Below are 24,827 nucleotides of genomic sequence, written 5' to 3' on the forward strand. Positions count from 1 at the left end.
ATAACCTCCACTCGATTTGTATTTTGAATTTGAGGGCTACGAAGTAGTTTGTGGCCTATGTCAGATATGAATAGCAGGAAAGTAGGGAAAAATCTAGAAGGGAACAAAATTGGAAAGACTGCTGAAGTCCAATTAGGTACCAAAAAAGAAAAAAAACAATTATTTCCAAATCTTGCCACCTAGATCTTGCTGATGGGTGAAATAAATCTCCCTTGTGGATTCCAGCCTTAAGCCACAAGGAAGACAGTAAGAGAGCACTTGTAAAAAGAATGAGCTTGTATTTCTTCTGATCCAGAGTGGTACAATTCATGGTGTCTGCACTATATAACCAGTCCCACTTTCAGCTCTCCCCAGTAGTCCCCATTCACCCCCTTCTAAAGTCAACATTGTACAAAACTGTATTTACAAGAAAACCAGTTAAAAATGAAGGGTGTGTACAAAAAAGAAGGGCTTGGTTGGGAGGGAAAGGCAATTCAAGCAGGGAATACATCTGGGACTGAGGGGACATCCCAGGCTGGGCCAGGGCCACGCATCACTGCAAAGAGTGCATGGAATCATCTCTCAGTTTAAATGTTTCAAGATCTTAATAACTGCCCCTTCCTCCTGTCCCATGGGATCAAAGCAAAGTGATCACGAAGAAAAAAAGGAGGGAAGAGGGGGTAAACAACAACCGGCATGTCCTCAGAACTCTCTTCAGAACACAGTCTTTGACATGCCTGGGGGCAAGTCCACTGTTGGGCTCAGAAGGCATAGCGGGTACGGATGTCTTCCAACTTCTTTGAGACCTCAGGTGGTGTCCTATCCAACTCTTCTGATACATTCTTCTGTTTGTTGGGCTCCATTGAGTTGAACTGTTCACAAAGGTCACCATCAATCACATTCTAAGAAAAAAGGAAGAGAAGATCAGCACCCTAATGCTGAATTTGAACAATTACTACGAGCAAATGAAGACACAGTGAAAAATTAAGAAAAGCCTTCTCTCTCATGAAACCTTTAACACAAGATAGAGGACCTGGGTTCAAATTCCACTTTTGATGCTTACTATTTGTGTGCTCTTTGACATTTAACCTTCCTAGGTCTCCCTCAGCTTCCTCCCTTGTAAAACGAAGAGATCAAATTAGATGGTCTTTTGGGGTTGCTCCCAGCTCTGGAGGTGTAACTGTAAGATCACATGACTAGGGCTGGGGCCTTAAGTTGGCCCGTGAAATGCCTAGGTGTAAGTGCTTCCTAAAAATGGATACGGGGTCTGAAAGAACTGTTCCTGGGCAAGGGGCAGAGAAGAGGTGAAAAAGAAGCTTAAGACTCTTGAACTTTGGCCAAAAAAAAAAAAGATGAGACAGTTGCTGGTTATGGCTCTCCTGAAGACAGGACTGTATTAATCAATTCCCCTGAGGGAGCAGAAGTTGTAAACACATATAGATGCAGACTACCATGCCCAGAGCAGGGCTATCTCTAACCACATCTGTGTTCATACCTGCCTTTGCCAATTCAATCATTCAAAATTATTTTGATTCTTAATGGAAGGAACATTCAGTAGGGAGGGCCCAGGTCAAGTAGAATTAGAAGAAAGGATGGTAAAGAGGGCGTTCCATTTCAGTGCAGACCCACCTTCACAGGGAAGTAGTAGGAACGGAAGCTGAGGTGGTCCCTTCCACAGAGAGGAGGATGCTCAGACCGCAGATGCATCTCCACATGTTGGAAGAAGTCATGATCCTGAGAAAGAAACAAAAACTAGAAAAACTAATTCCATGATGTGGCTTCCTAGGTTGGAGATGCTGAGAAAACACCTAAACGAGTCCCTGATTTCTCTGTCCTCATCTCTTAGACCACAGAATACATGTGCTCTGGCTTCAAAGAGCAACATGTTTCTACTGGATTTTCCAAGGCTTTCTTTGTATTACCTCAGGGCCTCAGGGCAGGGACAGTTATATCCAGTGAGCTAGACTACATAAAAAGGCTATGGCCATCAAGTGGCAGGCATACTGTTACTGCGGAGGCCTCTTGGCCTCACGCTGTTCCTACAGACAGAGCAGCACAAACTCAGTTGACTAATGCTCTCTCTCAATGTGGGGGCAGGGGGGGGCACTAGGGTTCAGGTGTGGTGACTTTTTCCTACTTTAGGGGAAGACTTGATGGGTTTCAAACTGAACAGAAACCTGCACTCACACCAGAGCACACCCTTAACCCTTCAAATACCCAGTTTAGAAGAACTTCCAGGACCCTCCCTGCCAGAGTGTCTCACCCACCTTACTCTAACACTCCAGTGAACAGGCTATGGCTGTTCCCTTTGTCTTCCTGAAATGAGGCATGGGGCCTGATAACTGCTAAGTGGGAAAGAATTTTCTCGATTTGCTTTTCTAGGCAGTGGCTCACTGCAGATTCAAGAAATTACTCGATCAAGAAAGAATGTACTCACCTCATGGGATGTGAAAGGCACAAGGATCCCAATCCCGCCTGACAAGGTAGTGTAGACAAGGGATTCTGAGCCTCCTGGGATCAGTGTGGTCTTCTGTAAGGAAAGTACTGTCTCCCCTACATGGTAATTCATGATTACTTCTGCCTGCAAAGAGAATCACACCAATTCGTGTCTTCTCAGGAGTCTGCTCTGGCTTACCCAGAAAGTCTCAAATCCCAAGAGGGTGAGGCTGGCTTTACTCTTCAAGTGATGGGCTCTTCTCAGTGAATTTAAAGAATGGGGAAAATAATATTTGAAGTAAATCATGTAAGCTAAAACCCTGACATTCCAAATCTATAAGAAATTGATGCAGATCTTCAAGATTAACAATACACACTCTGCAACGGTCAAACTGCAAGAAAAATAATTTACAAAAAAAATAAAGGTTACCAATAACCACATGAAAAGATGCTCAAATTCCCCTAATCATCAGAAAAATGCAATTCAAGAAAGCCTTAAACCATCCTAGGCTGTGGGGAAACAGGCTTCTTAATATACTTTTGGTCAGACTGGCCACAGAAACAGAACTGTACAGACACTGACTGCAACTAGGTATATACACTTTAAAGAAGAAAAAAAAGTAGGCAGGGAAAATAGCCAGAAACAAAAGTGGCAGAATTTTAGGTAAGCACATAAGAGGATCCAGGGAGGGAAAGGGTACACAGCCAGACTCAAGGCTGACTCAGACCTGGATTCGAACTCTACCTCAGAAACACACTGACTGTGTGGCCTAAAGCAACTGCTTAACCTCTCAGAGCCCCACACAATTTGCCAAAACTCTAAGCTGCAAGACAGCTGTCTAGCTGAATCACAGAAGAATCATTCCTGGGAATTCCCTACACCAATGAAACCACAGTTTTGGACCAAAAAAGAAAGAAAAAAAGAAAAAAAAAGGCCAGTGCGGTATTATGCAAGAGAGAAGGAAATAAAGGTCAACATGAGGCATTCTGAAGGATCCTTTAAGAAAACTACATCCCTCCCCTCCCCATATTTAGATTTCCCCCCTTACCCCGGGAACTTAGTATGACTTAGAGAAATTAATTCATCAACCCCTATACTAAAATCATTTTCACTCTACTGACAGTAAAAAAGAAGCACAGAGGAAGGAAGCCCAGGGCTCCAACATCAAGGTCTGTGCTCTTAGGCATGAGTGTGTCTGTAAAGTTAAGACTCTATGTAAAGTCCATGGCTCTAATGGAGTTGGGAGCAGTGCAGGCAGCTCCAAAGGTTTTTCTACCAGAGGAAAGGAGAGCAGACTAGGCCCTGGACCTGCCAGCCAGACTGATCCCCCAGAGGTCCAGAAACATTACCTTTTGTGAGGCACCATTGAGAAGTCCCCGGTCCCACAGGGCCTTGTTTCCTGTTGGGTCTTCATCTACTTCATCATTGGTATTAGGTGGGAGCCTCACCTACCAGGAAATAAGACACAAAAAAGGGTCTCTCCTCTGCCCTGTGAGCCATGGCATTATCCTGGGTAGCATACCTGCTGGGGAGCTACTCTAAGCTGGGACCTGGGCAGCTAGTAGGTGATAGTACAGCTCTAAAGTCACAGAATTTAAGCACATGCCCCTATGAAAAAAATTAGGCGTAAAAAAAAATTAGGCTGTAAACAAAGCAAAAATGCTAAAAACCAAAAAACCAAAAAAACACCACCCCTAGTCTGTAGCTAACAGACCAGTCAGTAATAAATCTGTGAGTATAAATGACATTGGTGTACGATGGGAGTGGAAATCCAACCACAAGCAACAGATTTATGTTCCATTGTCTCGTCTCCCACCAGCTTGACAATTCTTTCCCACCTTGCTAAAGCCCTTCAGCAAGGACACTCACAACACAAATGTTGCCAAACTTGTCAGCCCCAGCCACGGTATCGTAGTCCAAGAGGCTGGCCGTTGTGACCCAACGGGGATAGGTGTCATCAGCAAAGATGATGAGCTGGTTTTCGTTGCGCTTGTACCTGACCCAGATGAAGCTCTCCTGGACGTCAGATACGATGACCCGGTGTCCAATTGTCTGGATCCCGGAGATGTAGTTTGCAATGTGCTGTGAGAGGAGACAGCGGTACAAGTGAATCCTAAGAGCTCAGGCAGAGCCCACTGGATTCCACCTTTCCCTGACCAGAGCAAACACACAGCCCAAATGCTGGAAGCCAGTGACAGCACCAACAATGATACCTAATAACGTCTCAGGTCAAAAGTTCTAAGCAAATAGTGACTACAGCTCAGCTCTTTCTGCAGCCCTAGGAATGGTACCAATTATAATGCCTCAAGTAAGGAGTCTTTCTGGTCTCTCTAGCACCTCTTCTCTACCCAATCAGTGCCTGGCACATGACATCAAAGGCACCGGAGAGATGTTTGCCTGTTGATGGACAGCTAATACCACATCGACATCTTAAACCCTACTACCAAAATCCTGGGCAATAGATTCCTATTATTTCCTCCTGGTACGCCAATCCACCTTCTTAACTTTTTCAAGAATGACCTTTCCCTAATATCCCAGAAACTGGGTTCTGGATCAGCCCTTCAAGAGAACCACAGACTACTGCTTACACCCACCACCCCAAACCTGCCTCTCCCTAACATTCCTTACCCACTACTTCAGTTTTCTTACCTCTTCCCTGACCCCCACGTTACCTTATTCTCACATTTTCGGAGCAACTTCTTTTTCCCGAGGTCATAGACCCGCAACAGCTTTCCCACACCAATCAATACCCTGCCCTGGAATGGGGCAATGGCTGCAGGGACCTCTTCCACTGGAGTCTGAAGAAGAGAAAGGAGGGAGGAAATACATTTCAAGCGCCACCTTCTGCAGGAAACCTCTCATTCCCCCAACTGCCAGTGACCTCCTTCCCAAAATGCCATACATTCAACTCCCTTATATTTATTTTCTATCTTACTATCTCTCTATCTATGAGTAGAGAAGGTTTCATTCTTTCTATCTGTATCAGTACCTAGCACAATGCTTGGCAGTAGTGTGCACTTAATTAATGCCTATCAATATCAGATGTCCAATTCCAGCCATGAGCTCTGGCTCTGAGGCCCAGAGATTAATGCCCTCCCACACATTCCACGCATATGGCAATAAGATACATTGCCAACTATAATTTTTGCTCATTTGAGAAATAGATTGCTATACTTCCATGCTTTTGTCTAAAATATTTTTTTCCCCAAAAGGGGAATTTGCTTAGCAGTCTTATTCTGCCTGAAGTCACACAGAAAAGAATCAGAGTCAACTTCTATTTTGCAAATGGGAAACAAAGGTACTGAAGTTTCATACTTTGTATGAGTCATCAAGGAAATCAACGACCTAACTAGGAACACAATCTGGGAATTCTAACCTCAATTCCAAAAGCCTCTTCTAGAGAGGAAATGTCAACTTAGCTGGCTTCAGCTGCTGCCTCCAAACAACAGCAAGGGCTGAGCTAAGCACAGTATGAGCTTGGGGGGGAGGGTACTCATGAAAATAACCAGCTGGATGCCAGACAACCTAGAGGGAACTGTGCACTTTTACTATTCTGTCTAGGCTTGGCTTTTTCATCTGGAAAAAAAAAAATTCACTGAATCCTATTACAAAAGGGGTTAATATCACATATAGGAGAAAACACAAAATAAGCAATTTCACCCAAGAACAGAGCTAAAGGCACCACATTCATTGAGTCTAGGCAAGTCTGACAATACCATTTCTTTGGAAAGGCTGGTCTTGGGTCATGCATTGCTCCTCAAACGAGCCAGACCAGTAAACAAGGGGCCAATTCAATCTGTCTCTCCTTGGCGTGGGCAGTGAATACCCAGCAGCTTCGGGTGGAACTGCCTGGAAGTAATGAAGTGCAGGAGGAAAACCCCAACATTCTTAAAAATGCCACTGTCCTCTCAGTAGGGGGCTTTGGTCAGTCACTGAAATAGTCCTAGACTAACAACAATGAAGGTCAGTACAAAGTAAAAGTGTCACTAGATGGGCTCTTTCTTACCTTATGCAAAAACTCCAGTTTCTCTCCACTGTTCACCAGTTTATAGGTATAGACAAAGCCTCCAGCCACAGAGCGGGGATTCAGAATGAGGTCTTTGGCTACCCCCACCAGCACATACCAATCATCACCAGTATTTGAGAATCGGCACACTGCCACACTGTGGATAGAAAAGAAGGCCTCAGGGGTAAGTCTCAACCCAGGAATCTCTAGCCCCCTTCTATGCAACTCTGCAGTTCCTCAGGCTCCTTACCTAAAAGCAGCCTCATTCTGTTCCAGCTGGACAAGATCCAGTGTGTTTCCTTGTATGGGATTCATTACCCGGACCACAGAAGCCCACTGCCCATTGCCCGCTTTAGGGGCTCCAAAGATGGATTCTGGGAGATTTTCATTCAGGAAGGCAGCAGCCATCTCGGCTGCCAACTCTCTCTCATCCTCCCCTGCTGCTTCTACCATTTCCTATAGTACAGAATGGAAGGCAAGAGCCACAAAGAGGTGAATTGAGGTCCACTGAGGGGGGAAAAAAGATTAAAGTCAAGAAAGAAATAAAAATGTGTTGGGGAGTGGAAAGGGAATTTGTTTAGGCAGAACAATCTCCCTAAATGAGAGGTTTTTGCCTCCCCTATTCCAGGGCACAGTGGGCTTCTACTTGACTGTAGTTTTGTTTGGATTCTTGCTGCCCACGAAGAAAAGGAAAATGAAAGCTGATTGTCTTGATTAGGCCAGGATCCGACATAGGGGAAACCGTGTTGTGCTGAGGCCTCAGACCTAGGTTTGAAACTTCTGCTCTACTCTTTATTCTTGGGTGATCATGAACAAGTCACTTAAGCTCTGTAGGCCTGTCCTTAAGGGACTGGCCTGGATCTGGTCTAAGACCCCTTTGGTGCTATTTATGAAGGCAGCTGGCCCAAGGATGCACCTCCATCAGCAAGTAGGTCAAACATCTTGATTCTAGTCATATCTAGCTGTTGGTGCTCCACTCCAGGGCTTCTCCAAGGGCAGGGAGGGATCATTACCTCTGCCATCTGCTGCTTCCTCTGCGCTTTTGTGGCCTCAGTATAAGCGTTGTGATCGGTCTCAATGATGATAAGGTTGTTGCTCTCAGGGTGGATGACAAACTTCCTTGGAGTGTACTGCAGGGGAAATGCTACCTGGTTGAAGACAGCACCGAGCTTCTCCAAAGCCAAAATCCTAGAGGGAAAGACTAGCTTATGAATGGGTGACCCACTCAAGAGGGAATACATGACCAGAGCACTAGCAATAAGTAACACAAACCAATAAAGGATCCTGGATTGGGGAGATGTGGCTAGCCAGGGGATCACACGTACAGGACCCACATATCACTGGAGTGGGACCACCCTCTGCTGGGCAGCTGCCTCTTCGATCCCTCTGCTCCATGGGAGTCTCGTTCTTGCCCAAAGGCCATGATAATTGTCTCTTAAGTTGGAATATTTTCCTCACCACTACAAACACTGAAACTCAAAGAACCCATTCTGAAACTGGCCTTAACTGGTAAGGTGATCTGAGAACACTTTAACATTTGTGCTGACCGCAACTCCTAGTATAATTAGGGAGTCCTTCACTAAAGTCAAACTACTCCAGCTTTGGGACATCAGCCATCATCGACACAGGGGACCTGGCAACTTGGAGGACAGAAACATGGGGGTGGGTGAGCCTGACCATCTTTTTAACAAGTAACAGAACAAAGGGACACACTTTTAACAGTAAGCATTCATTCTGGAACTCGGGAATGAGCCCAAGGGAAGCACAGACCTAATTCTCTATTAGCACTCCACTCTATATTTCCTAAAGACACAAGTGCACTAGACTTGGGCAAGTTCTCCTTACTCTGGTGCACAAGGACACTTAAACTGGGCTGATTCCCTACTCAAGTCATCCTCACATTTCCTGTCAGCCTTAATGAGCCTCACTCCAGGCTTGATGACTCATCTATCACCTCAAACAGTCCTGCAATCTTGCTATTCCAAATATCCAAACCTCTGCTCTATGCTAAACTGCAAACAGATATTTATGATGCTCAAACAGGACTAAGAAATCTGGCTTCTTAGAGTTATTTCTCTGTGTGTGTGTGTGTGTGGGGGGGGATATATACATGACCTATTTTGCCTCATCTGGGTGCATATCACCATGCAAAAATAAAATACACAAAAAAATTTTCCCACTAACTGTGGAGTAATCTCTCCAGATTAAGCCAATGAGCTTTTTTCTAGTCTAAGGGCTCTTTAAAGAGACAGATCAAAACTCTATCCCCACATTCCTTCTTCTAGTTACAATTTCAGTGAATCACAATCCATTCAATTTCCAAACTTGTGCTACCCCTTCCTCTCCCAATGACCTAATAAGGTTAATTCCTTGACCACCACACACATAACAACATGACAAAAGAAACAGCACTGCCAACCAACTCCAAAAGCCACCCTACTGCCAGTTCTTACAGCCTCTTGCATAACTCCTCTGTACCCATTGAGGAATGAGCACAGGAGGGATGGAGTGATCTAACTCTGTCAGTCTGTAGTTATTTAGAAAGCACAGTAGCTTTGGCTTAATAGAAAAGCAATCACATGAGGAAGACCAAGGCCTTCCAAGAACAATCCCAGGGCTCATTCTCTCTTTTAATTCTGTTTCTGTCAGTTTCCAATGACAAGTGTCCTCGTGTCCCAAGTAAGAGACAACTGTCCCAACTTGCATAAACTCTGTGTGAGTCTTTTCATTCAACAAAACTAAGTGCTAACTACATGTAAAAATCTGTATCAAGTGCTTTGGGGATACAAAAACATGTAAGAAATTGTTCTCCTCCTCAGAGAACTTAGGACCCAATGGGGAAAAGACACATACATACATAACAAGGGGGGACATACATGAAGGGCCATTCGATTGGTTACAGGAGTTCAGATGGAGAGACTCTGTTTAGAGAAATCTGGAATGGCTCCAGGAAGGAAGTGTGAGCTGGGCCTTTAGAGATAGGTAGAATTCCAATAAGCGAGGCAGGGAAATTTCTAGTAGAGGGGATGGCATGAGCAAAGATATGGAAGGCAAGAAAGCATGGCATGGCCAAGGGACAGTGATTAGGTCACTTTACCTTTGGTGGTTAGTGTTTACATAGGGGTACAATGATAGATGTGCTTGAAAAGATGGGTAAGGGCTAGATTGTAGAATGGCTTTAATGCCAAGCTAATGAGTTTGGCCTTTATTCAGCAGCCAATGGGGAGCCATTATTAGATCCCAGAAGGAACAGATTGCCTTGATAAAAACTAAAATTTGGCTCCAGGATGCTAAATAAAAATCGAAACTCCAAACAATGAAACTTGGCTCCATTACACTAGAATTTCTGAAGAGCCAAACCTGTAAGGGTTTCAACTACATCAGTGGACACTGGGAAACAAATACCCCTAAATATTATCTTCTTCTGACACTCTGAATGTACCAACATTGTGGTAAATTACCTCCTGAGTACTCCTGTTAGGTTGCAAAACTCACCTTAAAGTGTTGGTGGAGATGGCCACAATGCCCTCAGGACACTGCTCAGATGCAAACCCAGATGCAAACTCCAGGGTCTCATAGGACAGAGGGGTCAGATGAAAGCGGGACTGGTAAGAATAGCTCAGCCACGAGCGACTCGACATAGCCAAAACCTGAATGAGGAAGTGTCCACTCTGAGCACCAGTCACACTTGATGCCAGGGTAAGTTGCTATAACTTTGCTGTATTCAAGCAACTCAAGCAGAAGACGGTAGAATTTACTACACAATTTTATAAAAGTGTTAAGAATGTCCAAAAGTGAAAGGGAGAGCCCTATGGAAGGCACCTAGGCCTATATGCCCTGTCTTCCTCATATTCCTGAAGGAGCCTGCTAAAGACAAGAAATGCCTCCCCAATACCAGCTCTTTGGTTATGAGGTGGGATGGGATGTGGGGCATTCCTGGAGGGTGCAGGTGTTCAATGACGTGTTATCTCACCTTCTACTTCTCATGGTGCCCTTTTATACTAGCAGGCTTGGTTCCTGATTCACTTACCGCTTCCTGGCCCTGCATCCGGACTCGGAAAAGTTTCACGGGGCGAGAGCCCAAGTATCTCGTACGGGTGTCAGACAGATCACCAGTGACAGGGTCTAGGACAGTCCTTAACAGCACACCATTCTGAGCAGAAGAGTGGAGGAAAGGAGCAGTTTGTGGTTACAGCAAAAAGAACCTCAGATGATTTGTGGTGACACAAGAAAACTCATTTTGAAGAAGTTTCTCTGCAGACTCTGGCCCCACCCTGGAGCTTATTTGCTTAGTTATTTCTCTAAGGGAGAAAATAGCCTGGCTGGGGGTGAAAACACAGGCTGTTCTTCCTGCACATAGGCATCCTCGCCCAGCTGACTAGGGCCCTGGATAAGGCAGGACGGACCCAACAGATGAATTTTCAAAACATTTTGGGCAATTTAATTTTGGGCACTATCCTTTCTCCTTGGGCAGGGAGGCCTTGTTACACACTCTGGGAACTGCTAGTTTAACAACCCAGCTCTAAAGCAACTTGTTCTACAAGCCCAACCACAACCAGGGGGCCTGGCCCCAAATGCTGGCGTGGGAACTCTGGAATGGTCCCTCGGACCTGACCAGTGACCCAAAAACATTTCCAGTAGATGTTTTTAAAACAGACTTTTTTTTAACGGAATGCCAAACTTCACGAATGTAAGCCTGCATCCTGGAGCTACTCTCTGCAGACTGGAGATCAGGAATCCACAAAGGAGCCCTCCCAAGCTATGGACCTAAGTTTCTCCACCCTCTTCAGCTGGGTTACCAACCCCCAGTGATGGGTTGACACAGTTATAGGAGACACAGTTAAACAAAGGGAACACGGGCAACTACCGAAGTGCTTGAGGACATGCATTCTGAGCCCTGGAGACCCTTACCTGCAGCCCAATGTTTAGGTAGAGGAAGCCAATGGAGCCCCTTTCCCCCAGCTCATCTTGCTTCTCAGCCCCACCCATCTCGACAATACACAGCGACTCTGGCTGGGCTGGGAGGGCCTGCATGCTCAGTGGCTGGAGGCAGTCCTAGAGGAGACGGAAAGGATAGGATGAGTCCGGATGTCAAGGAATGACTTACTTCAGACCATGTCTACAGAAAGCTTGAGGCTCTCTGACCTGCTCAGGGAGCCTTGCAAGGAAAAACCAGGGCTGAGAAAGCCATGGCTTCTTTTTGCTTAACGACTAAGCTAACCATATGAGGGGTGCTAAGGATGTGTAAACTTCCCAGTTCCCTACAAAGATACAGGTTCCATGCTACCTGTAAAAATATCAGGATGCAGCTAGGCTAACAAAGAAGCCATAAACTCTTTTTCACTCTACCCCATATCAACATCATGATCCACTCCACACTGGACCCTAGCTAGGTCTATACCCCTAATGGAAATTTGTATTTGGGGCGACCTCTTCAGTCAAAGCTCCAATCTATTCCGGAGACATGGAAGTCACTCACCGAAGGGTCCAAAGAGATGATTCGAACAGTGTTGTCCACCAGCCCCACAGCCAGGAAACGAGAGCGCTGCTCCCCAGGAGGCACGTTGGCCAAACTCATGCACACCACATCTGCAGACATCTCCTTCCGCTCAGTGTACTCATTCAGCTGTCCTGACTGCAGACATAAGGACAGGGAAATATCACTACTTGCACACGTGGACGGAGGAACCATTCTAGCCACAACCACACCCAAGATTTAACCAGCATAGAGGTTTGGTACCATTGATACCCACTGACATTAGGTTCAAGCCCTTTGAGAGACATTCATTTTTCCATAAATTTTACCAACCAAAAATGGACACTGATCATTCTATGAAAATGTTCTGGGCCTCAGAAGACCTACAAGTTTGGGATCCTGTGACAAAAATACAAAGAAAAACAAAACAACAACAAAACCACCCCAAAAACAAAAAAACTCAACCTCTGGGCAAACTGCCAACGATTTTAAGGCTTGATTTTTAAAGAAAATTAACAAAAGATTTATAGACAAACAAAACAGTCTATTTTGTGAAGTAGCCATACCCACACTCTGCAGCCCTCAAAGGAAATAAGAATTACCAACTTCCTTTCATTTGGGAAGGATGATTGTGAGAAGTGCGCCAACACTACAGAAATTAAATGTTGCATCCTTTCAAAAGGCACACATATTTGAGTAGAAGAGGGCAAAAGTCAAACTCAAGAAAAGCATGGTATGAAGCTGTTCAAGGCGCTGACTTCTCTAAAGCTGATGGAAGCTGCACACTTTAGTTTGGATTCCCAGAAAGGTTTGTGTAGAAACTTTACAATCAGAAGGGGTCCAGGGCGAGTGGGGTTCCAGCCACTCACCCTCCTGAGTTCTCTTCTCTTGTAGCCATCTGCCTAAGCAGCCTGGACCATGGCCAACAACCCTGACATCAGGTGTCCTACACTAAGTCCTATCTGAGAAGGTGGATGGTGGTGGTCAAGTAACCTACGGGATCCATCTCGAAGTAGACTAGCTCTCCTCCTGTCAGGGCAATCACCACCTGCCGCTGGTTTACTGCACACTTCACAATAGTTTTCTTTCCTGGTGTCTTCCACTCATTTACTCTCTTATCTGCTCGGATGTGCCGGATGCCATCTGGATATACCTGGAGGCAACAGCAAAAGGGAAACACATTTTAAAGTTACTCTGGCCACTGCCCAAAACAATCCCCAATCCCAGGACTGCCAACTCAGGCCAGTAACTTCTGAGGTTACAAAAATAGAGCTCATAAGCCCCAAAGGAAGGCAATGTTAAATCACAGTTTATATTTTGCATTCCCAAGTTGAGATATTCAAATCTAATTATCTATAACATTCTTACAAAGTCCTCCTGAGATGAGGATAGTTTAACAGATAAGACAATTTATTTGAGGCCTAGAGAAAAATTCCTGGTCTAAAATCTGAGTGATTAATATCTCAAGAGTTGAAAATTCAATACAGTATACTCTCTTAGCCTCGTCTATTCTCTATCAAGTGTTCTAAGTCTGTGCCCCAAATTGGAGTGACAAGGGGACAGAATAAACGGATTTGTCTTCGAGTTTCTGAATTTCCTCACCTGCACCAAAGCATCATCTCCTAACAAGGAACAGGACAAAGTTGGAGTGGTACCCAGGAAGCCAGAATCTGTCACTTCTTCTACAGTCTCTCCAATAGAAAGTACCAGGGTGGCATTCACGAAAGACACGATGATATAAGCATCAAATTCATCTAAAGAAGAAAGGAGAAGGAAGAGGTCAGTCAGTTAGTTTGGTGCAGACAACATCTGTAACCCCAAATGAATACATACACAACGTAAAGAGCTCCTCTTCCAGCAACCTGTCAAGAGCACAGCTCTTAGTATCTGTGGTCATCAGCACGCAATTAAAATATTAAATAGCACAAGATGAACCAGGAGCAGATCATCAAAATGATGGAGATTATGCAAGAATCTGGGGAACACTGCTTCCAAATTGACCGGATTTTCTCAATCTGAACAGAGAGGCATCTCAAGCACAGGAGATTTATTGATATTTGCCTCCAATGCCACTGAAAACTAACACACCTCCCCAGATACAGCTGCTTACTATTGACAGAGGGCTACAGGGAGAAAAAAGAGTAACATCGGCTTAAGGGAACTGTAAAGCAACCCACTTTCCATACAATGAACAGGGATCACATCTTTCTATTGGCTACCAAGTAAGAGCTCACTCCATAGGAGAAACGGTTAGATCCAGGAAGGATTCCATATTACTTTTCTCCACAGAAGCTTAGTAGAGTATTTCATGAGAACACAATCTCAAAGGGCAGGAGAAAACAAGTAAATCAGTAATGGAAAGACTACCAGTCTCTTCCAGTAGGAATGACACGACAACACTAGTTGATTGGGGTCACAGAAAGAGTTTGTACTGTTAGTCCTTGACCTCTCCGGGAAATAAAATTAGGATTTTTCACTATTAAAAAAACAAAACAAAAACCAAAAATGACCTATTGCCCCAGACCAAGCCTACCAGGACACAATTTTCCTTTAGAGAAATGCAGTTGAATAAACAAACACTAATGAAATTCTTCAGGAGGTCAGAGACCTTTAGGTACACACACTCACTCCAAAAGACTCCTTCATACAATCCAGCATGTTATAGGCCATTGATTTCCCACACATTCAGCTATTTGTAACTGAAAACACAGAAGGCCTGAGCAATTCTGCACAAAAATGTCTTTTAAATAATAGTTGAGATATTTTTTTTTCCACAAGTAAATTTTGGACCTTATCCTTTCAACAGGTAAATAACAAAGTACTGAGGCAGGGGGATGGTATAATCAGAGTAGCTGGTTAATAACTAAAGCAGAAATTGAATTGTCTTTTTTCAGACCACCTTGACTGACTTTCTTATTTGAAGATGACCCTCCTAACAACAGTGCACGTACTTACAACAGTTTTTCCATCAGTGATGAGGGAGTGCACTGAGCCATCCACATTACCATCCAATCTACTTTATAATCAACAATAAGCACTTCTGAGATGGCCAGACAGGAAATGCTGATTGTGTCTAATGGACATTTTTCCTCTATGAGCAGGTTACCTGGGTCATGGAGGTACCAAACCCCCAACGCTGGTCTCTGTAGTACTCTGTTCACGTCACCTGAGCTAATCCCAAAACAACTGAGTGCACTGATTAGAGCACTGGAGCCTAGGGGTAGTTTCTTGGTTCTACTACTTACTACCTGCAGGAGGTCAGACAATTTCTCTACCTTCTCTGGGCTTTGGCTCCCTCACCTGTAAAATGAGGAAACTGGACCACATGGTTGTTAGGGTCCTTTCCAGTTCTAGATTCCATGCATACAACCCAAGTTTTACATTTGGCATACAGGCTAATAGAAAAAAAATGACAGATCTTTTGTTTCACGCACACATTTAAGTATATGGAGAGGGAACAATATTCATACAAGAAATCTATGAATATTACATTAGATGACTTGGTATCATCAGCTACAATTGAAGGGAAAATTCTGAAGTCTCTTTCCCAGAGAGTATTGTCTGTGGTTAGATCAGAAACCTACAGACTTACTTTCTAACACAACAGTAAGAGTGAATGGCCTTGGACAAATAACTGCATTTCAGTACCTCTGATGTAAGTGGAGACAGATGCCAGACGCTTTGAGAGCTTCACATGACCTAACTATTCCAAGTATTAAATATCTTATAAATAAGGATAGGGGATTTTCGTCCATTCTGTTTTTAAAAGCAAAGGACACATTCAAAATCCAAGTCTATTTAGCACATGCTTGATGAACCTGGCTACATGTAAACCTTGACAATTCTTCCTTGGTCAGAGCTTCCTGGCACACTTTTAAAAGCTCTGGTATACGCTTGGAATGGTTTAATTAAAAACAAGATTGACATTTTCTTTTTTCTAGTTAATGGCAATTAATCCTAAAGGAACAGTGTGTACAAGTAAATGAAAGAAATTAAAGAGCTCTAATTGGGTAGGATTTCTAATCATGTGACTGGGCTTAGTAAAAGTCCATTCCATGAAAGTAAAAGGGACCGCATCTTTGTTGCTGAAGGGACAAAGCCTACTCAGGGCACAACAGGGCTAAGCACAGGATCAGAAGCCTGGCTCCATGACTGAGGTCTCATGCTACACGGATGGTGCTGATGGTGCTGCTGCTGCTGCTGCTGTCAAGCCTTTACACTCACACCAGTAAATTCAGTGAGCTGGGGACTTTTAATTGGTATCAAAAGCGAGACCACTGCTTTCTCCACTATAAAAGAAGGCCTCTTCCATATTCCTTAAACTGAATGCCATGAGGAACAGCCCCCATACCCTGAACTATAGCCAAGAAAAGCTAGAGCAGCCCCTGCCCTCAGCTGCTCCAAAGCAACAATTAAAATTTTTTAAAAGAACAGGCTTCATTCATAACGACTGACCAAAAATCTACAAATATTTGTTACCCTGCTTGATGGGATAGTATTAACCAACCAATCAAGCCTGTTCACCTGTACAATTCATGGGCCCAGTTAAACTTCTAAGTCTCAAAGCAAAATTTATTCAAGCTAAGTCAGTGACCCTAAAGGGGTCATGAGAAGGCATTTGGGACGATCTGCCAACTCCCTGTCAAGATTCTGGTTGAGACCTTGTCACACAGGCTAGTGGAAAAGACTTCAGTCTCTCTCTGAGCTGGAGGAGCAACTCACCACCGTGGAAACACTTCCAACATGAACTGCTCACGACTGCCCTCTGCCCAGTGGCTTTGGCTGAGCACTGAAGACAAGAATGGAAACATCCACACCCTTCTCACCCTCTCTTGGACAACTACGTCAACTGCACACTTTGCTTTGCAATGAAATAATCTGCTACCATGCTGCTCTTTCTTCCTTTGCTTCAACCAAGGCCCTAATACACTCAACAAGTCTGCTCTGGGGATAAATCTCTCAGCCTGTGCCAATTACAAAGTAATTACAAAGAGCACACCTGATGTTTTCTAGATATGTTTTTTAGGGTTAGTGGGAGAGCCAGATGAATCATGGACCCTTAAAAGCTGTGGGAAAAGAAGGGAAATAGAAGGCAACTAATTTCTGCCTCTGACCACTGAAGATCTGGGCAGGTGGGTTCACAGTATCATTACAACAGACGGATGTCCAGCTGCAAAGTCACTCTCTGGGAGCTGCTCTGCTGGCAGGGCAGCCCCAATACTTTTTGCATGTTCCTCTCCCTGGGGAACCTGTGAAAGCCCACAGTAGACCCTAGCCGTAGGTACACACCTGTGGTGATCAGCACCTCCACCAGCCACCTGTGGAAGAGAAAAAAAGGCTTGGTATTGGTAGTGTGCATCACCAAGTACCAGCCAAGGTTAGTATTTGCCATGAAGACTGCAGCATGTGGCAAGAGAAGGAAAGGTCACTCAACAGCAACACAACTATAACCTGGGGTTTCAGGAGAAAAAGAGCCTATGTGGATAAAACTTTTGTTTCATTTTCGGTTTTCAACCACAAGTGAGTAGAATGATAATTCCCACACCGTGTTGGTCTCTCTTCAGCTTCTGAATCCTCAGAGCCCTCAGGACTCCTCTTACGGTAAGTACCACACATGGCTTTGCGTTATATATTATCTTATTTCCCCCTCAGTGGATTCTGGGTTCTGTAAGAGTAGGGTTTAAGTCTCCTTCATGTTTCTAACTTCCATGATGCCTACTAGAGAGCACTGTACATAGTATGTATTTGGTGAACAAATGAATTCATGAATAAACTGTGCACACTATGTATTCACTGAACCAATGAATTCATAAAAAAGCCTTGGCACAGGCAGGAAGGAATCAGAACTTCCCATGTTATTTACTGGGAGAGGGCACAGGACCCACAGTCTTGTCCAAATTTACCATAACCAAACCCCGTGTCCCATAAATTCCCACATCTTAGTGATCTGGGTCAGGTCAAGATGGTGCAGTCTCTCACACAGTACTTTTCAAAAACCTGCAACACCAGAGTCACCAAGTCAAAGGAATGGGTTTTGCTGTTACCTTGAATTCACTTCTAGGGGCATTACAAACAGCATTAAAATGGTTTTGGAAATTCCCAGAAACTTTGAAAATTACTGAAGTAATCCACTGAGGTCCTGCCGCCTTCGTGTTCCAAGCAATTTCTTATCATATCTACATTAAGTAGCCAAGAGAGCAGTGTAACAATACAATCTGAAACCAGACATCGGAGATGGAAGCGTCGTCCCTCCTGGCTAAAAGTGCCTAAGTACTTTCCTTGTGACAACCCATTGAGGTAGACACAGCGCAAGCAGCATTATCCCTCATGCAGAGATGAAGGCACAAGCTCAGAGAGGCTGTGACTTGCTCCCTCCAAGAGTGACAAAGGGGTAAAGCTGAGGCTCACACACCCATTTGTGGTGACACTCCACCACCCCACGCTGCCTGCCTCTTCTCTCACCTAGCAGCTAAGTTCTCCCTCCACAACAGGAATGAACAACCCCAGAAAGAGTTCCACCTCACTCATCCCTCAGGACAGTATTCCCATGAGGAGGTCCAGTAGGGACAGCTTGAGAGAACAGGTGGGTGACAAAAGAAAACAGGCAGATTTGGATTCAAGTGCCCAGGACCAGAAACTCCCAGGAACAAACTCTATCAATATTACTGCCTCTTCCTTCCCGTTCAACCTCTGGGCAAGGAGCAATAGTGAAGAGCACCTTCCATAAAGGGTCTCAGTTTTCAGCCAAACCATCAGCTCTTTCCTCACTCTTAGCAGAATGTTTTGTACAGAGTCCGGTTTTCTTAAATATAACCATTCTGGCCGAGCCCAACAGACTCTTGGAAGCTCCGCCCACATGTCAGGTCACTATTGTCTATCAGGCACATTTTGCTTTTATGGCCAAATGATGGTTATCAAAACAGGAAATGAGGAAGAGATGTAACTATCGCCTTGGAGCTCAAATCTGAGGTAAAGGGAAATATACTGTGATGTATCTCCCTGGAACCTGGGGGATCCATCTCTGCAGGGAACACTGTCTGGTGCAATGAGTAATGTCCTGCATGCCGCTATGTGGCATTAACAGGTGGCCACTGCCTTCCTAGCGACTGGAGAGCATCTTGTCTAAGCAGTCTCCGACTACTGTGGGAACTGCCTCAAGACAGAAAAGTCAGAACATGAAAAGCCTATAGATGGTGTTGGGTCAAGTAACAATCAGAAGCATCATAACTGCAGCCTTCTAGGGTCGTGGGCCTTTGCCCAAGGGATTGTATTTGGCTGCTGGGAAAAAGTTACCTACCTTCAATGTGTCGCCGTACGGTCCAGACAGCATTGGGGTTACCAGGCAGCTCAGAGACGGCCATTTCTGACACCTGGCAGAAAAAGAGACAAAGACTGAATCTGGCCAAAAAGGACAGTCTTGCTGCCCACTGATTGGACAGCAAACACTCCAAGTCAACTCTCAGGAATCTTCTCTGTAATTGCTAGGAGTGTTTCAGAGTGCAGACAAAGAAAGGCAAAATACAGAGAACCCAAGAGAGAACGATCTAGTCACTATTGTGGTTAATATCGGGACTCACTATTAACTTTTTCTCCCGCTGGGCTGCTCAAAAGTAACACAGATGAACAGTACCATAATGCTTTCCCTCCTCATTATGAAGTAGAGGGAGCCTTGGCTTCTCAAAGACCACCAATAACATTCTTTTTTGGGGGGGGGGGGCCTAGGCAATGGGGCTAAGTGAATTGCCCAGGGTCACGCAGCTAGTAAGTCTTATGTGTCTGAGGCTGGATTTGAACTCAGGTCCTCCTGAATCCAGGGCCGGTGCTCTACCCACTGCGCCACCTAGCTACCCCCAAAAACATGTTCTGAAAGGCCAGCTAAGCTAGAAAGCTTTTGAGTACAGGCCTAACCATGGATTTTGTCCATCAGATGAAAACCAAAGTAGCTACATTCAGATGTTCAGCACTATCAGCTTAGTCACCAAAAAAAGGACTATCTAGGAGGGCTGTGACCTGTTAGAGGAAGGAGCATCCTTAAAGCAATGGCATATGCTTGACAGATGCTCTTTTAAAAATTAAATGTAGCAAATAAGTGGTTTTTATCTGTTCTCTCCACTAGAGGTGTCAAATATGATGGGCCATATATAACTCACAACACTGCCCAGTGTAGTTCAAGCTAGATAAAATGTAGTTCCTATCTGATTTTAATGTGTTGATGTACTAATAAAAAATATACATATATATAAATGTGTGGCTCCCATTTCTCTATGGTTTTGACCCCACTACTCTACACTAACTTCTAGAAAACCAAGGGAGGTTCCCTAGGTCTAAGGCCTACAAGAAGAAAAAAAGGCCTGGGGTCAATGAGACAGTGGTAAGAAAATATGACATACTGACTACTAAGCACTAATATGACTAAGTCCATTTTGAATGCCACAGGAAGAATTCCAACCTGCATCCTTACATAAAATACCTAGCCAGAGGGGCGGCTCATGGTCCACAAGATGATGCTAAAAAATTTCATCAGGAGCACTAAGTCAACAGACTAAGTTCAGGACCAGATTTAATTCCAGAGTTAAAGACTTGGCACAGTAGGATAACAACCTCATCACAGATGATACTAAAGAGGCTCAGGTTATGTTTAAATTTAGGGGTAGAACAGGAGGACAGCAGGATCGGAAATAAGCTAAAGTGACAAAGTGAGGGAGGGGACTAATGATAAACATGGACCTAAAAGATAGGTAGCAAAGTGTTATGGATAGAAGACCGTATATAAGGCCAATGAAAATCAGTAGCCTGCTAAAAGGTTTTACAAATTCTAAAAATATTTCAATTTTTCTGGAAGACTAAAAACCAAAACTTGACACATGTATAGATTCTACCACAGTGGAACCAATTCAAGTAACCCTTTCTAAAAAGAATCACCTGCCCAGAGGGCTATAAAGATGTACCCTCCCTTTGACCCAGCAATAGCACTTCTAGGGCTATATCCCAAAGAGATCATACAAACGAGAAAAGGACCTACGTGTACAAAAATATTTAGAGCAGCTCTTTTTGAGGCGGCAAAGAACTGGAAATTCAGAGGATGCCCATCAACTGAGAAATGGCTGAACAAGCTGCTGTATGTAAGTGTGATGGAATACTATTGTGCTATAAAAAATAATGAGAAGGCAGACTTCAGAAAAACCTGGAAAGACTTGTATGGACTGATACTGAGCGAAGTGAGCAGAACCAGGAGAACGTCGTATACAGTACAGCCACGTTGTGCAATGAATGACTAACATTGATAGACTTAGCCCTTTTCAGCATCTCCAAAGGCCTCATGATGGAAGATGCTATCCCCATGCAGAGAAAGAACTTTGGAGTCTGAATGCAGATCGAAGCATACTATTTGCTCTTTTTTTTTCTTGTTTTGTTTCCTCTTTCTTGTGGTTCCTCCTATTGGTTCCAATTCTTCTTTACAACATGACTAATGTGAAAATATGTTTAATAGGAATGTACATGTAGAGCCTACATCAGATGGTGTGACGTTTTAGGGAAGGAGGGGGAGAAAATTTAAAACTCAAAAGCTTATGGAAGGGAACGCTCAAAACAAAATGGAAAAAAAAAAAAAAGAATCACCAACAGAAGGATGACTTGGGCTCTTAAATGACATTTTCCAGGGTTATTATCTTGTGGACCATGAGCCACCCCTCTGGGTAAATATTATATGTAAGGATGCAGGTTGGAATTCTTCCTGTAGCATTCAAAATGGACTTAGTCATGTTAGTGCTCAGTAGTCAAATTTTCGTACCACTGTCTCACTGACCCCAGGCTATTTTTCCCCTTAGATGCCTTAGACCAAGGGAACCCCTGGTTTTTGGAGAAGTTAGTGTAGAGCAGGGGTGTCAAACCCAGATAGAAATGGGATAAGACAGGGCTGGAAGATCATTCACCTGGAAAATAGCATTGTTTTTGTTTTTTTTTGCACAACAGACCAAATTCTAACTCTCTTGACTACAACCAGAGTAAAAGTATATCCTGTCACATCAGTGTTATCCCATGATCCCATCAAATAAGCTGGCAATCCACCTTACCTCTAGTCCATGCCTTAAAACCCTTAGAGAAGATCGTGGGCCCCTGCCACAAGCTACATACAGCTGTGGGGTGTCTTCATTGGCCAGATCAGCAATCTGCACAGAGTAACATAGTTAGGATATACCTCTAGGATATACCTCTCTGACTATCACCCAACCAAACAGGGCCAAGCTGACTCAGCTGGAGCTAAACTGACATCATTTCACTCTACTGTAGTAATATAGTTCCCCTAGCTCCAAAAAGACAACATCAATTTTGGAGTGGAAGGAGAAACCCTTTCACTGAAAATGTCTTCAATTTCTGTTACCAGCACAAGATTTTTCATTTAGTTAATTACAGGATAAAACTGAAGACAGCCTGCTCAGATATTCTCAATTACCTGAGGTTTAAGGAAATTCCCTTCAATCTAGGGTATGCTACACTTTGCTAAGGTACTTTTTCCTTCCTTTATTAAGTCTGCATTCATTCCCTTCAGCTACAAAATTGTCCCAAGTGGATTTAGAGCAGAAAATTATTTTCTCCAAGTCACTGAAGGAAAAAAAAAACTAATTAGCTAAATGGGAACAGTGGTCCTTGGTGTCATTTTCTGTTGCTCTCAGGTCTATCCCTTTCTCAAGAGGGAAGAGTCTAAATTAAAACACACACGCGCACACACACACACACACACACACACACACACACACACACTCTCTCTCTCTCTCTCTCTCTCTCTCTCTCTCTCTCTCTCTCTCTCTCTCTCTCTCTCTCTCTCTGAAATCAATGTTCTGGACCAAACATTAGCCATGTCTTGATTATCTTGGTAAAGCCTGACTTGGTATCTCATAACTTTAATTTTGAATGCTAGAAAATTCCACTTTTGAAGCATCCCTATGAGAACCAAAATTTTCCCCAGTAGTTGTCTGTGTCCCCTCCCCTAGGAAATGATTATCTCTAGGGAATGACATTCAATTTTTTTAAAATTTGCATATTAAATGCCTATTCTGTGCAAGATAGTGGGTATGAGATTGAAAAAATTTCTGCCTTCAAGAAGCTTCTAGACAATTAGAAGCAATAATATGTGTGTGTGTGCAAATATGTACATGTGCGCACACACACACTCTCTCCTCCCACCCCTCACCCCCAGTAGTTTAAAGAGTTAAAGGAGGGTTCAAAATTCTAAGTAAGCCCCTCGAAGAAACACTGCCATGCTTCCTAGAAGAGTACCTACAGTTCTTCCCCCTTAGGAAAGGCTTCTTGAAGCCTTGCAAATCCCAACCTAGCCAGGGAAAAAAATGTGCATGTCCACCTGAGCTGCTGGTGCTTCCCCCCACCTTCACACTCAGGACAGAGGAGGAGGACCGGGCAGTACCTGACAAAACAGAATAGGAGAGAGACTATCCAGCTCATCCACCAACACCAAGTTCTTGAGAGGCCGGGGCTGGAAGAAGAACGTGTCTCCTTCTTCCAGGGGCATGGCCGAGGAGAACTCGGGTTCTTCATCATCATCGCCGAGATGGGCAATTTGATACAGGTAACTGTGGAGGAAGAAAATGGAAGAAGAACAAATACACCTTCTTGCTCCACGAACAGCCTGTATTACTTTAGCAGAGACTGCTCTGCGGAGTTAGGAAAAGTTGTGCTTCTCAGGATTTGGTATTCCTCATCATCATTAAGCAGAGAGCAGAAGGAATTTCTTGAATACACACCAACACAGTACTCTTTGCTAAGTAGAGTAAAATCAAAGAAGGAGATAGTGATAGTTTTAAAGGTTGCATAAATGTGACACAAACAATCTTAGTGCAGCAGAATGAATAAAAAAAATCCAAAGGACTGCCAGACTCTTATTTTAGTCATTATTCTCCCCCTGCACATATTCCCTATAAGGCCCTATAAACTTACTTTGCAAAACAGAAGTCTAGACCAGAGAAGTGGGAAGTGACCTGGTGTAACAATGCAGTTATTTCAGTCTGCTAATAAGCAACATGACTGATTTACCCTTACCCAGGCAGCCTAATTCACAGATGGTGTATCTTGAGGGCAAACCAACAAAAGGAAGGGAAAACACCACCACAAGATAACTAAAATTGAATTGCCAATAGCAACATTCTCTAGCTTCAGGCTACAAAGATGAAATGCACTTAGAATCCACAAGAAGCAAAGAGGTCAACTAAGTCAAATATCAAGCCCCTAAACCAAACAAATAATTAGTAAATCTAAATACCAGACTGAATCCCAGATTACTAAATCCTAGGCTAGTATAATAGAAAAAGTTCCCAGCTAACTCACATACAAGATACATTCAGAACAGGCTGGGTCTTCAATAACTCAATTTGCTTTGCAATAAGAAGACACAGGAAGATTTCTGAACTCTGAGCTGATTTAATGAAAAGCTTCATTTTGGAAGATTAATTTCAAGTCTGTGCTCATGATGGATTAGAGATAAGACAAAAAAAAAAAAAAAAAACAGTTAAGAGGGTCCACTGCAATGGTCTAGGCAAGAGACACTACAAAGAGCTGGAAGATACTGATCAATTTCCTCTATTCTTAATGCCACACGCCTTTTTACAGAGGTCTGGAGACCAGGTTACTGGGAGAGACCTGGCATGTTATTCACAGAAATGGGAAAGTTAGGAGGAATCTATCTGGAGGGAAAGCTCACTACAACATAGACTTGGAGCTGCAAAAGACCTCAGAGATCATAAGTGACTTGTACAAGGTCACACCAGAAACAACTTTGGTTTAGCCATGTAATGTCTGAGATGCCAACAAGACACCCTAGTAAAAAGTATTTCAATGAATGCTGACTGAAGGAATGAAATCACAGAAAAAGTACAGACAATAGCTAAAGGTCAGAACCTGGAAGGATGCCCATAGTT

At 43.8% G+C, this 24,827-nt stretch overlaps 1 protein-coding gene across 1 annotated transcript in view; it reads right to left on the minus strand.

Moving 5' to 3' along the window:
* Positions 1 to 258: 258 nt before the first annotated feature.
* SF3B3 (splicing factor 3b subunit 3) overlaps positions 259 to 24,827 on the minus strand; it is a 33,226-nt gene continuing 8,657 nt past the window's right edge. Inside the window, exons 9-26 of the mRNA XM_027857869.1 lie at positions 23,321 to 23,486; positions 21,972 to 22,067; positions 19,196 to 19,268; positions 13,501 to 13,652; positions 12,896 to 13,051; positions 11,902 to 12,057; positions 11,334 to 11,477; positions 10,453 to 10,575; positions 9,918 to 10,072; positions 7,436 to 7,610; positions 6,673 to 6,878; positions 6,423 to 6,579; positions 5,089 to 5,214; positions 4,286 to 4,498; positions 3,766 to 3,864; positions 2,417 to 2,560; positions 1,609 to 1,713; positions 259 to 881 (exon numbers count right to left, since the gene is read on the minus strand). Of these exons, the coding sequence (XP_027713670.1) occupies positions 741 to 881; positions 1,609 to 1,713; positions 2,417 to 2,560; positions 3,766 to 3,864; positions 4,286 to 4,498; positions 5,089 to 5,214; positions 6,423 to 6,579; positions 6,673 to 6,878; positions 7,436 to 7,610; positions 9,918 to 10,072; positions 10,453 to 10,575; positions 11,334 to 11,477; positions 11,902 to 12,057; positions 12,896 to 13,051; positions 13,501 to 13,652; positions 19,196 to 19,268; positions 21,972 to 22,067; positions 23,321 to 23,486 (2,587 nt within the window). The 3' untranslated portion in view covers positions 259 to 740. The remainder of the gene's footprint in view (positions 882 to 1,608; positions 1,714 to 2,416; positions 2,561 to 3,765; positions 3,865 to 4,285; positions 4,499 to 5,088; positions 5,215 to 6,422; positions 6,580 to 6,672; positions 6,879 to 7,435; positions 7,611 to 9,917; positions 10,073 to 10,452; positions 10,576 to 11,333; positions 11,478 to 11,901; positions 12,058 to 12,895; positions 13,052 to 13,500; positions 13,653 to 19,195; positions 19,269 to 21,971; positions 22,068 to 23,320; positions 23,487 to 24,827) is intronic.

This window comes from Vombatus ursinus, unplaced genomic scaffold (assembly GCF_900497805.2).
Source record: "Vombatus ursinus unplaced genomic scaffold, bare-nosed wombat genome assembly UNPS02012515.1, whole genome shotgun sequence".
Classification (NCBI taxonomy): Eukaryota; Metazoa; Chordata; class Mammalia; order Diprotodontia; family Vombatidae; genus Vombatus; species Vombatus ursinus.